General features: G+C 55.7%; 1 protein-coding gene across 1 annotated transcript; it reads right to left on the reverse strand.

Moving 5' to 3' along the window:
• Positions 1–203: 203 nt before the first annotated feature.
• Positions 204–10,993, reverse strand: CD276 (CD276 molecule). The gene is given in 13 exon segments (XM_032593598.1): positions 204–401; positions 2,509–2,544; positions 3,998–4,039; positions 4,928–5,062; positions 8,144–8,440; positions 8,647–8,740; positions 8,742–8,780; positions 8,782–8,987; positions 9,599–9,913; positions 10,117–10,138; positions 10,140–10,321; positions 10,324–10,371; positions 10,374–10,993. Coding segments are annotated over 13 exon segments (1,665 nt in total). The 5' UTR covers positions 10,600–10,993; the 3' UTR covers positions 204–378.
• Between the last annotated feature and the right edge of the window lie 3,019 nt (positions 10,994–14,012).

The raw sequence follows: 14,012 nt of genomic DNA on the forward strand, positions 1-14,012 counted from the left end.
TCCTGTCTTTGGAGAAAGAAGGCAGAGCATCAGTCTGAATACTGAGTCCTTTGGAGACATAAAGGCAGCCAGATGGTCCGCGCAGCATATCCGTTGGAGAAATAAGGTGGCGGGGTGGTCTCTGTGTCATGTCCATAAGAAATAGGACAGTAGGATGATTTACGTATCATGTCACTGGAGAAATAAGGCAGCAGGATGACTTGGGAGTCACGTCCATCGGAGAAATAAGGCTGCAGGGTGGTCTCTCTGTCCTTTGGAGAGTGAGCAGGACCTGCCAGAGTGGGAGGCATCTGTCGGAGGCAGGGCTCACCCCGAGGCCCCAGTGCAGCCAGAGGTGGGAGCCCCCAGGCAGGGGCTGCAGCCCCCTGGTGCTCGCCGTCAGGCTATTTCTTGTCCATCATCTACATTTCACGATGGAAAGAAAAAGCAGGGGAAAAGGCATTAAGTGCAGAAGTTCTGCTCTCGGGCCAGGCACATGGTCACACACTTTTGGGTGCGGAATGTGTCTGGCGGTGGCCGCCACAGTCTGACTAGCAGGTCCCTGTGCTACGCACTGCCCTGGAGGCCCAGACCGACCCCAACACGGGAGCTGAGCATCAGACGGACCATGAAGTGCCTGAAGGAGGCTGCCTAATCTTCCCCAGTCCACCCGCCCCACACCCTTCCCATCCACTGTCCCCTCTCCCTGGCACACGTGTCCCCTCCCACCACCACCTTCCTTTCTCTCCCCCTCCGTCATACCCTCCCCTCCACTAGCAAGAAATCCTTCCCAGCTCCCCCTCCCACACGGAGCTCCCCAAGAGCAGTGCTGTGGGGAACCTCCCTCCCTCTGACTCTTGTCTCTACATGGGGGGCACCCAGTAGACTCACACCCTTGGCCTCGCCCCACTCCCCGACCTGAATGGGGAGCTTAGAAGGAGGACCAGGGCATGTGTGACCCTTCCGCTCCCACCCTTTGGGCTCCGTGTGTCCCAGGGAAGTAGTCTTCCCTTCCGGATACTGCCTCTGGGTTCACCCAGCGTGATCAGAGACTGGGGGGCCAGGCTGCCACACTCAGAGCAGGACCGGGCCATTCTGCAGCTCTCTTCCGGAACAAGGCTGACATTTTCATCTCCAACTGCTCGATCCTTCTATGCCTCATTTGGTTCAGAACAACAGAGAGGCAGATCACTTATCTCCATCCTTCTGTACCTCAGCACAGGCCTCCATTACTGCCATGGAACATTCTACAGCATTTAAAAGACTTGCTTGACAGAGCACTTCTGCATTTGTCACCCTGCCTAATCCTATCACAACCATCTGTAAGTGAGGGGCTCATTCTGCAGATGAGGAAACTTCCTGGAAGGTCAGAGGCGGAGACTAGACCCAAGGTCTCCCCTCCCAACCCAGGGGCATCTACCTTCTGCACAAGGCTGCCTTCCTAAACACCTCTTACTGCCTTTCGTGCAAGTCTGAGTCTATGGCCCTCGTGTACACGTATTTTGTGCAGGTTTCAGAGGGCCCCATTGCCCCCTGCCTCTGGAAGTTTCCAGGGTCTATGTCCTTCCCCTCTCCCCTAAATGCAGGGGTGAGCCTCCAGGAGCTCAGTGAAAGTTTATTTCCTGACAGGGACACCAAGGAACCCTTAAGAAGATTTAAGTTTCCTTTAACTGTTAGCAGCCAACTTGGACTTTTAGGCGGAAGCCATTCAGATCTACAGCGATACTGCACCAAGGAACGTTCTGGTCACAAGACACACACACAGATACACGGGTATCTCCACACAAACACACGTACTCAGATGTCGCTGTTGGTTACTTTCAGTAAGGATGAATCTCAAACTTACTTCTAACCAACCCCTTCTCGATGTAACTGCTGATGCCGTATAACATGAATAACGATGATTGTTCACATTGATTAACCACCTACCATGTAACAGGAACATGGCTGCCTGGCTGAAAACCGTATTTCCTAGCCTCTCTTGCGCTAGGTAGGCGTCGTGTGACTAGGCTCTGATCGATGGATGTGAACTGGAGTAACAGGAGCTATTTCTAGTCAAGCCCTAGGGGAAAAAACCTTCCTCCCTTTCCTCTTTCCCCTTCCGGAAGGGAGGGGCGCGGGGCCACAGGAGCTGGAGCAGCCTCGGAACCGGGGTGGAAACTCCGCGCGGAAGGAGGCAGACACCAATAAATGGAACCTGGCTCCAGGACATCAGTGGCCTTACGATCACCTAATGCTTAGACTGTTACAGGAGAGAGAAATAAATTCGTGTCGTTGTGATGCCTCTGTCATATCTGCAACCTATTAGAGCAGCCAGGACCTCGGTTACTCTGCCTGCTGCCGTTGCACCAGCGGGGAGTCAAGGCTGCTCCCCCAGGGAGGGAGCCTCAGGTCACCAGGTGGTGAAAAGGTGATCACCACCCCCACCACCAACCCTCCCTCCTGGGGGAGGGAGGACCCTCCCCCAGCCTCCTACACACAGATGTGCAAACACACAGACACATGTTCTCAAGCACCACGTGTCTTTACCTTCTTTGCTTTCCGAGTGTTTCAGAGGCCGCAGGGCTGCAAAAAAGGAAGGGGCACATGGTGAGGGGGAACCACGGGAAGGGGAGGGGGACGGGGTCCCGCAAGAGGGACGAGAGCCGGGGAAGAAGGCGGGCCTGGATGACTGGGAGAAGCTGGGAGGATGAGGGCCACATCCCAGCACCAGGGGAGGGTCTTAGGCCACTGTCCCGAGCCCTGGCTCTGCTCTGTAGCCTGTCACTCCTGTCTGGGCCTCCGTTTTCTCCATCTATACAATGGGAACAGCTACCCTGCCCTCCAGTGAGCTGGAGACGTGGAAGGACACCAAGTTTGCCCTGCAAATAAGGGCCAAGTAAGAAGCTACAGGAGGCTGCAGACGATCCCAGGTGGGCCTGGGGTCATGCAGACCTGACACTGAACAAATCTCTAGGCCACCCTCTTCTCCCCACCCCTCCCTCTCTCAACTACATCTGCCTCTGAGCAAGAAAAATGAGGCCTGATCCCAGGGCTGTCTCCACACCAAAGGCAGAAAATTAATTGGCATAATTTGCGGCAGTCCCCAGGTGTCTGTCTCCTGCTCTTCCTTCCTCGGGGGTGGGGAGGGGACCGGTGTCAACTGGCACCAGCCCAAATGATTCAGCGGGAACCCGCCTCTCCCAGCCAGGAGCCCCAGAAGGGAGGGCGGTGAGGCCTGCGGGGGCCACGAAACACCAGTGCCTGGGCACCGGCCCCAAGCTGGGCTCCAGGTCTGTGTCCCCAAAGCCCCATCCCCTTTGCAGACCACCTATGTATCTGGTCACTTGAAAGAGCTTCAGAACAGCCCTCTGGTGCCATCAAGGCAGGGTCGGGATAACACTTCACAGATGGGAAACTGAAGCCCAGAGCAGCAAAGCACTTTGCCCGAGGTCGCACAGCCTCTAACCAGAATGGGACTGTCTTAAACTGTTTGCCGACTAACATGACTCCAAGATATCGAGAGCACTTACCAGGCACCAGGCATGGCACTAGGCCCTTTACATACGTTATCTCATTTAATTAACCCACACAACCTATGAAGGGAGGCAGTCATTAGGAGGAAACCAAGACTCAAAGATGAAGAAACGGAGGCCCGGAGAAGCAAAGTGACTTGCTCAAGGCCACTCAGCCTACAGGCTGGAGCTGGAACTTCAACCCAGGATGCCCTTCCCTTGAGTCCTCACTCTGCTGCTAGGAAGCCACCAGACCCCACGGCGCAGGGCCACTCAGAGGGGACCTGGCCCTGGTAGAAAGGCAAGGCAGGCAGGAAAGATGCAGCAGCCCCTGGGAGGGAGTCTAGGGAAATCCAGATCCAGGCCTAACGCTAAGCAAAGACCAGACTCACCTGGGTAGGAGGCCACAGTCCACGAGACACTTCAGCAAACCTCAAGTGAATGTGGCTCCTCCAGGTCCTAGAGTCCTCATCCTGTCCCTGTGTCCTCTCAGCCAATAAGGCCAGCTCTAAGCTCAGACTCACCTGTTTTGGATCCTTCTCCATCCCCGTCCTGGTCCTCAGCACCTGGAAGACAAGGACTCAGCGAACAAGAGACCTTCGCCACCCACTGTCACTACTGCACTTCCCCATCTGAGAGCGCCCACCACTCACCCAGCCAAGCACCTTCCTCTCACCCCTCCACCCACCCACCCACCCACCCCATCACTCCCCCATCCGCTCACTCGCCAAGCCCGTCCACCACCACCCTCCTGTCTGTCCCTCCTCCTCCACATCTGCACCCTCCCTCCCAATGCCCAGCCAGCTCCCACCTCTCGCCGTCTACGTTCACGGTCGCCCCTGGAAGCCTGTGCGTACCCACGTGCCACCAGCCGGCACCAAAACGCCACTCACCGGTGTGTGCTCACCTCCCACCATGCACCCGAGTGGTCATACTTACCGGCCAAGCTCAAACCACCTATCTACCAATGCCAACTCACCACCTGCCGGTCACCAAAGTCAACCCACACTGACCCCAGCCTAGCTAATGGCAGCTGCTTCAGACTCTGCCCGCCAGGAGGCAGACACACCCTCGCACAGTGAGACCCGAAGCCATGCAGCATTCACGCACGTGTCACTAAACTTTCACGCTCTACACCCACACCGCCACTCGCGGACACGCTCATATGACCTCCACCCTCACCATCGCACTTGAGCCCCACAAGTCCCCACCACTCTCTTCCAGTCCCACTCACACCCACGCTCAGCCTGCTGTATTCCCACCCTGAGAGGCAGGCTTGCACCTGTTCACACCCACAAGCCATATTCAGCCTCAAGGTCGCACGCGTGCAGTCCGACCCCATGGGCACACTCATGCTCATTCTGTCACTAGGAAGCAACCCGTTTGTTGATGTCACAGACACACCCACATGCCCAAAGACACGTGTGTTCATGCACACACTCTCTCTCGCTCACCTGCATTCTCCTCCTCACAGCTCTGCTTGATCTTTCTCCAGCACACGAAGGCCAGGGCCACCAGCAGGGCGACAAGGCAGACAGAGAGCCCCACAGTCACCCACAGGGCCTCGGGAGGGAATGTCATGGGCTGCCCTGGGAGGGGAAGTGTGGAGAATGGGAAGAGACGGTCACGCCCAGCACCCATGGCCCTGAGCACAGCACACCCCGGGGCCACAAGGTATGAAGGGAGCTCCCACCCTTGCTGGGCTCCAGCACTATGAAGAGACCTCATTTCAGTCCCCACGCCCCTTCCCCACACACTGAGACACATCCAAACCCTGACACAGCCATGGCTGGTGTGCAAATGCTTCAACCCCGGCAGGGTTGAAGAGTCTGAAGTTGATGGTGCTCTAGAACCTTCTACAGCTCCCCACTGACACTTGAATAATGCCTCAACCTTCTGGAGGACCTCTATCACGTGGCTACCGCTTACCCTCCCCCAGCCTTCCTTTCCAATTCCACTCCAGGAACCTCTGCTCCAGCCGAGCTGGTGTCCTGACCATTCTCTGCACAGACAACTGGTTCCTTCCAGCCTCCACACCACTGCTGTCAGGTTCCCCTACCTTAAAAAGTGCTGCCAAACTCTCACCTAGTTTAAGATTCCCCTCCTCAGGAGGACCCTCCCTGACTGTTCCAACCCCACCTGGTGATACGCCCCATCCTACAGATCAGGAGTCGGCAAATCATGGTCTGCGAGCCAGATCTGGCCTGTGGTCTGTGTTTGTACAGGCTGTGGGCTAATAATAGTTTTTGTATTTGCAAAGGGTTACAAAAAAAGAAACAGGAGGCGCAGAAGGGGAAGGAAAAGCAGCAGCAGCAGCAGCAACAGAGATTGTACGTGGCCCACAAAGCCTAAAATATTTACTATCCAGCCCTTTACAGAAAGTGTTGGGGGAGCCCTGCACATAGATGGGGGTGGGAACTGAGGGTGCCCAGTGAGGGTTCTGGGTTTACCCAAGAGGAGGAGACTTGCCAGGGGAATGTTTCTGGGAAGCGTGGGGGCCCTCCTGTGAGCTATCTCGCAGCAGAGGGAAGGGCTTGAGGCGCCCGCACCTGGGTCAGCCCCAGCAGCTGTTCTGAGCACGCCAGCCATCCGCCCAGGCCCTGGGCCCGTGCTGGGTCCTGGGCAGAAGCCTTGGGGACACCAAATCTAACAAAAGACAGAGCTGCTTTCCTCTGGTCTCTGGAGACCTGAGCGCCCAGGGGCATCGGCAGTCTTGGGGGGGCCAGCTGGTTCTGCAGAAGTCACCGTCATTGCAAAGAGCCGTGCCAGGAGGACCTTCAGCGAGCAGAGGCCCTGGCAGGGACACAGGCATGTGCAGCAGATGTTCCCTTCGGCCGGCATGGCTGGCAGAGCTGACACTCAGGACATTGCAAGCAAAGGGACACATCACCCAGGAGAGCAGGAGAGGGCAGCAGCTGACATGCAGGGCCAGGAAGGCTAGTCCACGAAGCCTGGGAAGGAAACCCCTGGGGATCCTCAGCGGGGCTCCTGTAGCAAAGGAGGGCACAGAGCCACAGAAATACCAAGGAGGGGGGAGGACCCCTTTCTACGTTCACCCCCTGACTGGTGTCAGTGCCTAGAACACAGGTCAGACATGCCCTCACTCAAACCGTAAAGAGCAGGGCTCAGACCTGGGTGTTGAGGTTCCATTTCCAGCGCTTGCTCCATAAAGCCCCCTCCATGCACAGCACATTCGACTTCACTAACCTCCAGCAGGTGTGGGAGAGACCAGGCTGGAGGACTGACAGCCTGAATCCCAGAATGTTTTACAAGGCACAAAGCTGCCTGAAGTGAAATACAGGCCAAGGGCTCCAAAGTAGGCCAGACCTGCTCTTACAAAACCAGGAGGCTGGGTGGTGGGGAGAAGAGAAAATTAGGCTGAGAGGCTAAAGGTTGGATTCTGGTCCTGGCTCATCTGCTCACCGAAGGATGCTGGAGTCAAGGGCCACGGACCCCATGGATGAGTTTAGAGGGGCCATGCACCCTCTAAACGTCAATGCAAACTATTGTGTTTATCATGTATCCAATTTTCAAAGAGGTGCCTGACCCCCCCAAATAGAGCCACTTTGCCGGTCTGTAGACTTGGGAAAGTTCTCTCTCCTCGCTGGGCTTTGGTTTCCTCATCTCTGAAATAAAAGCACTCTCAATGTTACCTACTAAAGTTTAAAATAAAGGTTTTTTTTCCCCCTCCTAGGTGGGCTAAGCATTCTCCCTACAGTTCCACTTACACCCATAGACCCTTTCTGCACAGCGTGGCAAATATCCAGTTCAGCCCAGTGTGCCAATTATCACAAAGTCCACCAATCCTTCAAGACCCTCTCAACTCCTGCCTGTCCCTGGAGACCTCTCCTGACTGCTCCAGCCCATTCTGACTCCTGACTCCTTTCTCAGAAAGCTTCACTTTCTTCGTTGACCTCACTCTACCTGGTATTTCTTATCCTCTCTGGAAACACACCAGGCAAGGGAAAGTCATGGAAGGGAAAAGAGGACAACTAGACAGACAGAACCTGCTATCCTGACACCAGAGTATGTGGGGAGGCCCCCTCTTCACACCCCGAGACACAAGGAGCACCCACTGATGTGGACCCTACAGGAAGGGAGGGTGTTTGGGCTCGGACCCCAAACAAAACCCCAACCAGATAGAGGGAATCCCCAAGAGGGCGGCATCAATCTGGTGTTTGACCACATGGGGGCAGCAGAGATCTCCGCCCCACCCACAACTGCTGCCTGGGTTGAGAGCTCCCGTGTGCAAGAGCTGCCACCGATGGGGTGTGGGGGACTGACCACCTGGACAGGCCCAGCTGTCCCTCAGGGCCTCAGATCACAGCAACACCTTCCCATCGCCCTGCCTCGCCGTGCCTTGTGTCTGCTCTGGAGCTCCCACTCACACCTCCAGATTCCAGGCAGCTACGCCCTCCCCCGTGTAAGAAGCACAAGTACCACCTAAGGCGTTCTTAGGAGGGCGAATATTACAAATGGCTTTTATCAGCTCGTTAAAGAAAGTCCCCTAAGGACTTCTTGGTGAAGAATTTGAGACAGCTGAAATGTACGAGAATGTTTTTAAAAAGGCTTCTGTCCACCCAAACCTACCTAAATTGCAGCTCTCAATCTAGAAAAAAAGGCAGCGGCTCCCTCCGTCCTCCCCATCTGTTCATCTGCCCACTACCTACCTGTGATGGTGACGGAGCCATGAGCGTCCTGCTGCAGCACAGGGTTGCGCACCAGGCAACTGTAGGTGCCATTGGCGCCCAGCACCACCCTCAGGACACTCCGCACGTCGAATAAGCCCTGCTCATTGGCCATCTGCGACGTGGTCACGTTGCCGGTCAGGGGCGCACCCTGCCCGTCCTGCCAGAACACCTCGGCCTCCGGGTAGCCCCGGTAGCTGGAGCACGTGATGGTCACCATGTCCCCGGGCCGCAGGTCCTTGTTGGGCTCCAGGGTCATGCTGGGCTTCGAGTAAGGAGCTGGAGTGGGGCAGAGGGCAGAGGGCAGAGGTCGAGGTAAGGCAAGGATGGGGATGGGGGTCCGCGGTGCAGGATAGGGCACCTGGAGGAACAGGGGTCATTAATGGGGCTTGAGTTATGTATGGGGTTCCTGATGGCACAAGAGGTAAGGGGCGGCGGGAAGTGAGGCGTGCATCCAGGGGAGGGCGCCCCCTCCCGGCGCTCACCCGCCACCTGCAGGCTGACTGCAGCGCTGCCGAAGTCCCGGATGCTCACAAAGCAGGTGAAGCTGCCCTCATCAGCCACCCGCACTCGCTGCAGCCATCAGGGACGCGTTGCCCTGCGCCAGCAGGTCGGGGAAAGAGCGCGGTGCGGTTGGCATAGGCGCTGCCCTGGTCCCGGCCCTCGGAGAAGCTGTGCACCAGCTGTTTGGTGTCCGTCAGCTGCCAGATGAGGTTGAGCTGCGCCAGGCTGAAGCCGGGCTCGGGTGAGAAGGAGCAGCGCAGGGTGGCATCGGTGCCCACCAGGGCCACCACGGGGTCTTCGGGGACCTGGACCTCCACGGCGCCTGGGGGCGAGGTTGGGTAGGCGGTAAGGAGGGGCGGGGACAAGCCGGGGTACCAGCCCACAGCCTCACAGATCTCCTCCTCTACTTAACTCCCAGTCCTGTTCCATCTTCCCAGTTTCTCTCCAGACCCAAAAGCAGATTGAGTTTCCAGATTCCCAGACGTGGAGTCACCCTAATCTTATGACAAGAATCACAGCAGCTTGGCCTTGGCCTGATAATGCCTGTCCCCGGGGGCCAGTCCTAGGGCAGCATCCAACCCTAGCACAATCCCCCTCCCCTGAGATGGATCCGTTTCCCTCTCCTATCCGTACGCTCTCTGCTGAGATCTGAATGCTTCTCCATCCTTTCCAGAGGTTTCCTGAGCCTTGGAGTCAGGAAACCCGGAGAGCGGTAGAAGGCCTGTGGTCGTTGTCCTCACCCCCCACCACCAACGTGAGTTTCCCCGCCTCCCCATCCTGTTTATCTTTCCTGTTATCATTACAAGAATGCCACTGTTCTGGGAGACTGAAGACAGGGAGCGAGATTCAAATCCTGCAGCCCCTGCTGATAGGACCCAAACCTCCTGCCCTCACGGGAGATTTAAGCAACGAACCCAAAACCAAACCAAAAACCTGTGGGGCTTCTCTGGGGCGTGATGGTGACGGAGCCATGAGCGTCCTGCTGCAGCACAGGGTTGCGCACCAGGCAACTGTAGGTGCCATTGGCGCCCAGCACCACCCTCAGGACACTCCGCACGTCGAATAAGCCCTGCTCATTGGCCATCTGCGACGTGGTCACGTTGCCGGTCAGGGGCGCACCCTGCCCGTCCTGCCAGAACACCTCGGCCTCCGGGTAGCCCCGGTAGCTGGAGCACGTGATGGTCACCATGTCCCCGGGCCGCAGGTCCTTGTTGGGCTCCAGGGTCATGCTGGGCTTCGAGTAAGGAGCTGGAGTGGGGCAGAGGGCAGAGGCAGAGGTCGAGGTAAGGCAAGGATGGGGATGGGGGTCCGCGGTGCAGGATAGGGCACCTGGAGGAACAGGGGTCATTAATGGGGCTTGATTATGTATGGGGTTCCTGATGGCAAAGAGGTAAGGGGCGGCGGGAAGTGAGGCGTGCATCCAGGGGAGGGCGCCCCCTCCCGGCGCTCACCCGCCACCTGCAGGCTGACTGCAAGCGCTGCCGAAGTCCCGGATGCTCACAAAGCAGGTGAAGCTGCCCTCATCAGCCACCCGCACTCGCTGCAGCCTAGGGACGCGTTTGCCCTGCGCCAGCAGGTCGGGGAAGAGCGCGGTGCGGTTGGCCTAGGCGCTGCCCTGGTCCCGGCCCTCGGAGAAGCTGTGCACCAGCTGTTTGTGTCCGTCAGCTGCCAGATGAGGTTGAGCTGCGCCAGGCTGAAGCCGGGCTGGGTGAGAAGGAGCAGCGCAGGGTGGCATCGGTGCCCACCAAGGCCACCACGGGGTCTTCGGGGACCTGGACCTCCAGTGCCCTGGGGCAGTGGGGTGGGCAATGAGGAAGGGTGTGGGACACTGGGAGCCTCCCTAGCTCTCCTCCAGCTTCCATGTTAACCCCAGGCCAGTCCAACCCTCCTTTAAGGCCTGAGACCCAAGTAACTTTATTATCTGTGGTCCCCATTCAGTCAGCGAGACTATATAGTAAGCACCTACTATTTGTCAAACATAAGGGTTAGAAATGCAACAGAGAAGAAGACCAAGGTCACACCCTTACAGAGCTTACCTTTTAATGGGAGAGAGGGTCAAACTAAGACAAGTTCTCATTAGCGTGGGATTAGGAGTAGGAAAGCCGCAGGTCCTTGTTGCACTCCTTGTGGCTCATCCATACCCGAAGAATTAGAGGTGGTAGCTTTTCAAAATTTGACACGTACTTTATACCTGTCTGAGCTAGCCGCATTTTCTCATAAGTATATATTATATTTATTAATCAGAAAGGAGAGTGTATATCAAATGTTAATAGTGGTTTTCTCTCGGTTGAGTGTCTGACTTCAGCTCAGGTCATGATCTCGCGGTTTGTGGGTTCGAGCCCTGCCTTGGGCTCGGTGCTGACAGCTTGGAGCCTGGAGCCTGCTTCAGATTCTGAGTCTCCTTCTCTCTCCGCCCCTCCCCCACTTGTGCTTTGTCTCTCTCTGTCTCTTAAAAAATAAATGTAAAAAAAAATTTTTTTTAAACAGTGGTCTTCTCTGGATGAGAAAGGATAACAAGTACTTTTTCATTGTTTTTTTTTTCCTAAAAAAACACGATTAGCTTTTATACTAGAAAGAAAGAATGCCCATACCTTTCAAGGTGGTGGTGAGTCACATTCTCACTAAAAGGATATTAAGTTGAGATTTAAAGGGAATGAAAAAGAGCTTGATATACAAAAAGCTAGTGTCAGGGCGTCTGGGTGACTTGGCCAATTGGGCATCCGACCCTTGAAGTCGGCTCAGGTCATGATCTCACGGTTCGTGGCTTCAAGCCCCAAGTCTGGCTCTGGGCTCGCAGTGTGGAGCCTGCTTGGGATCTTCTGTTTCCCTCTCTCTCTGTCCTTCCCCTGCGCATGACCTCTCTCTCTCTCCCTCTCTCTCAAAAATAAATACATGAACATTAAAAAAAAAAAAAAGAGCTATTGCAAGTGTGTTCCAGCTAGACAGAACAGTGGGCACGGAGGCTCTGAGGCAAGTTCAGCTCCCTATGTGAAAATATCAGGTAGCTGTCCGGTGTGGCAGGAGAGTCTGGATGGGAGAGCTTTGTAAGACCAGTAAAGAATTTAGGTTTGCTACATGTAATGGGAAGTCACGGGGTGGCAGGGAAGGTGTTAATCAGCATAATCTGCTATAATAATGCTTACAACTCACTCTGGCTCCTCTGTGGAGAACGGACTATTTCAGTGGTCCTTGTGAGACGGACACCAGCGAAGCAGGCCACGCTCAAAAAGTGTGAGGATCAAGGAGTCATGCCCCAAAGCTGACTGGGATATAGCACCCATTAAGGTTTCTTGCATTTAGAAAATAACACTTTACGGTTGGTATTTTTATTGCGAATTATACACAGGGCGAGGGGATCATAATCTTTGCAGTGTGTAGAGACCTCTCAAGGTCTTAACCTGGCCCTGGATCTCTTGCTGCAATCCCAGCCCCAGGCCAGCTCTCCAACTGGTGCCCCGTGGAAGGGGCATTTGGGGATGAAACCTGAGGAATCACCAGATAAAGCTCTTTCTCTAAAGAAATCAGAGCCGCCGGGACCCCAGAGTTGTTTCCTCTTTATGACCAGCAGGTGGCACGAGACACTCAGCTTTGTCTTCCCCTATGGCGGAAGGAGGCAGTCTCTCCCTGTGCCAGCGGCTAAGGATTTCAAATCTGAGGATGTGGTTATTAAAAGTAAAGCCATTGTTGAATGCTGACTCTGTGCCAAGAGCCGTGTGGGAAGATTTACATCATTTATTCAACGTGGTGACTGAGCACCTACCGTGTGGCTGCACCAATCCCGGCCCTGGGGATAGACCTTGCTCTTTGAGCAGAGCAGGCAATAAGCAGGTAAACCTATAACATGTCAGGTGGAGGAAAAGGCTGGGAAGAAGCATGCCGCAGTTGAGGACAGGGAGAGATGATGTGCTATTTCACACAAGGTAGCCAAGAAAGCTTTGCAGAGGAGGTGACATAGGAGCAAAGACCTGAACAAAATAAAGGATCAAGTCGTGCAAATGTCTGGGGACAGAAAATTCAGCCAGAGGGAACAGTACATGCAAAGGCCCTCAGGAGGGAACGAACACACACTGCGTGCTCAAGAAACACGTTAGTGCTCACCATCACCGGTTTACAGAAAAGGAGACAGGCCAACAAACGCAAAGTAAGTTGCCTGTGAATCCAGGGATGGAAAGGCGTGCGGCCAGGGCACAGGGGAGATTGGGAGGACGTTCGCCAAAACCCTCCCCATCCCTGCTAGACAGAGGCTTAAAAGAAGCCCTGGTGGGTGGGGCGCCCTCCCCCCATCCGGTCCCCACTCTGCTCCCCTCACCTGTGACGCAGACCCACAGCACTGCCAGGGCTGTGGCCAAACGCACACGCACACCCACACCCGCGCTGGCCCCAGCGACACAGCATCTTCCTGAGAGGCAGCTGACAGCTGGGCTCTCCGTAGTGGAAGGCGCCCCTGCCTGCGAGGTAAGAGGAAGTGAGGTCTTTGTCTCAACCAACGGTCCTCCCAGGCCCTCCCTCACCTCACGCCCCCTGGACCTGGAAGCTCCTGGAAGGCTTCGATTGCCCATTGGCAGGTCCTCCCTCCACACCCTACAAGGCTCCCCACTTGAGGGATTTTTTGAGAGATGCTGGCAAGAGGGCACTCACTGAGTCACTGGGGAGGCTAGACCAGGGCACATGGGGGCAGCTGGGACCCACCGTCTCAGAACTAAGATGTTGGTATGAACTATCAGGAAGACAGGCAAGGTGGCAAGTAGAGGCAAGGCTGGCCGGCCCAGGGCAAGAATGTGCACAAATCAGTTTGGCTCAGTTTGGCTCTAGACAACAGCTGGTGGGGAGAGTAAGGGCTGAGGCTGGAGCCAGACATAGAGATAAGCTGAAAGTTTTGAAATTTATCCTGAAGGCAACTGGGAGCCACTGAAGGTTCTGGAACAGGAGAAAGGATATGGTCAGAGCTGTGCTCCATAAAATGACGTGATAGCATGTACAGGATAAATGAGAAGTAGATAAAACAGGTCTGGTGTGAAAACAACAGCAGTGGAGGACGTGGGGAGGAGAGGAAGGGAGCCGGAAGGGAGCCGTCAGAGCGGCCACAGTTTGAGCCCGGTGAGAGGCCGAGACGGTCGCTGAGACAGAACATGGAGGCACTCACGTATGGTGTGTGAAGTTCGCAATGTTTGTGCGAGAAAACTTCAGGGGAGAGTTATAGGAGGCAGCTGGTGAAGCACGGGGGCCCAAGAGAGAGCATATTTGCTAGTTTGGCGCTCTTTACTGAGTTACTGCGACCAACGGAAATGGAAGAGGCCAGGCTGGGGTGGACCCCCAGAGGCTGAAGTCAGGACTGAGTGCGAGGTCA

This window comes from Lynx canadensis, chromosome B3 (genome assembly GCF_007474595.2).
Source record: "Lynx canadensis isolate LIC74 chromosome B3, mLynCan4.pri.v2, whole genome shotgun sequence".
Taxonomy (NCBI): domain Eukaryota; kingdom Metazoa; phylum Chordata; class Mammalia; order Carnivora; family Felidae; genus Lynx; species Lynx canadensis.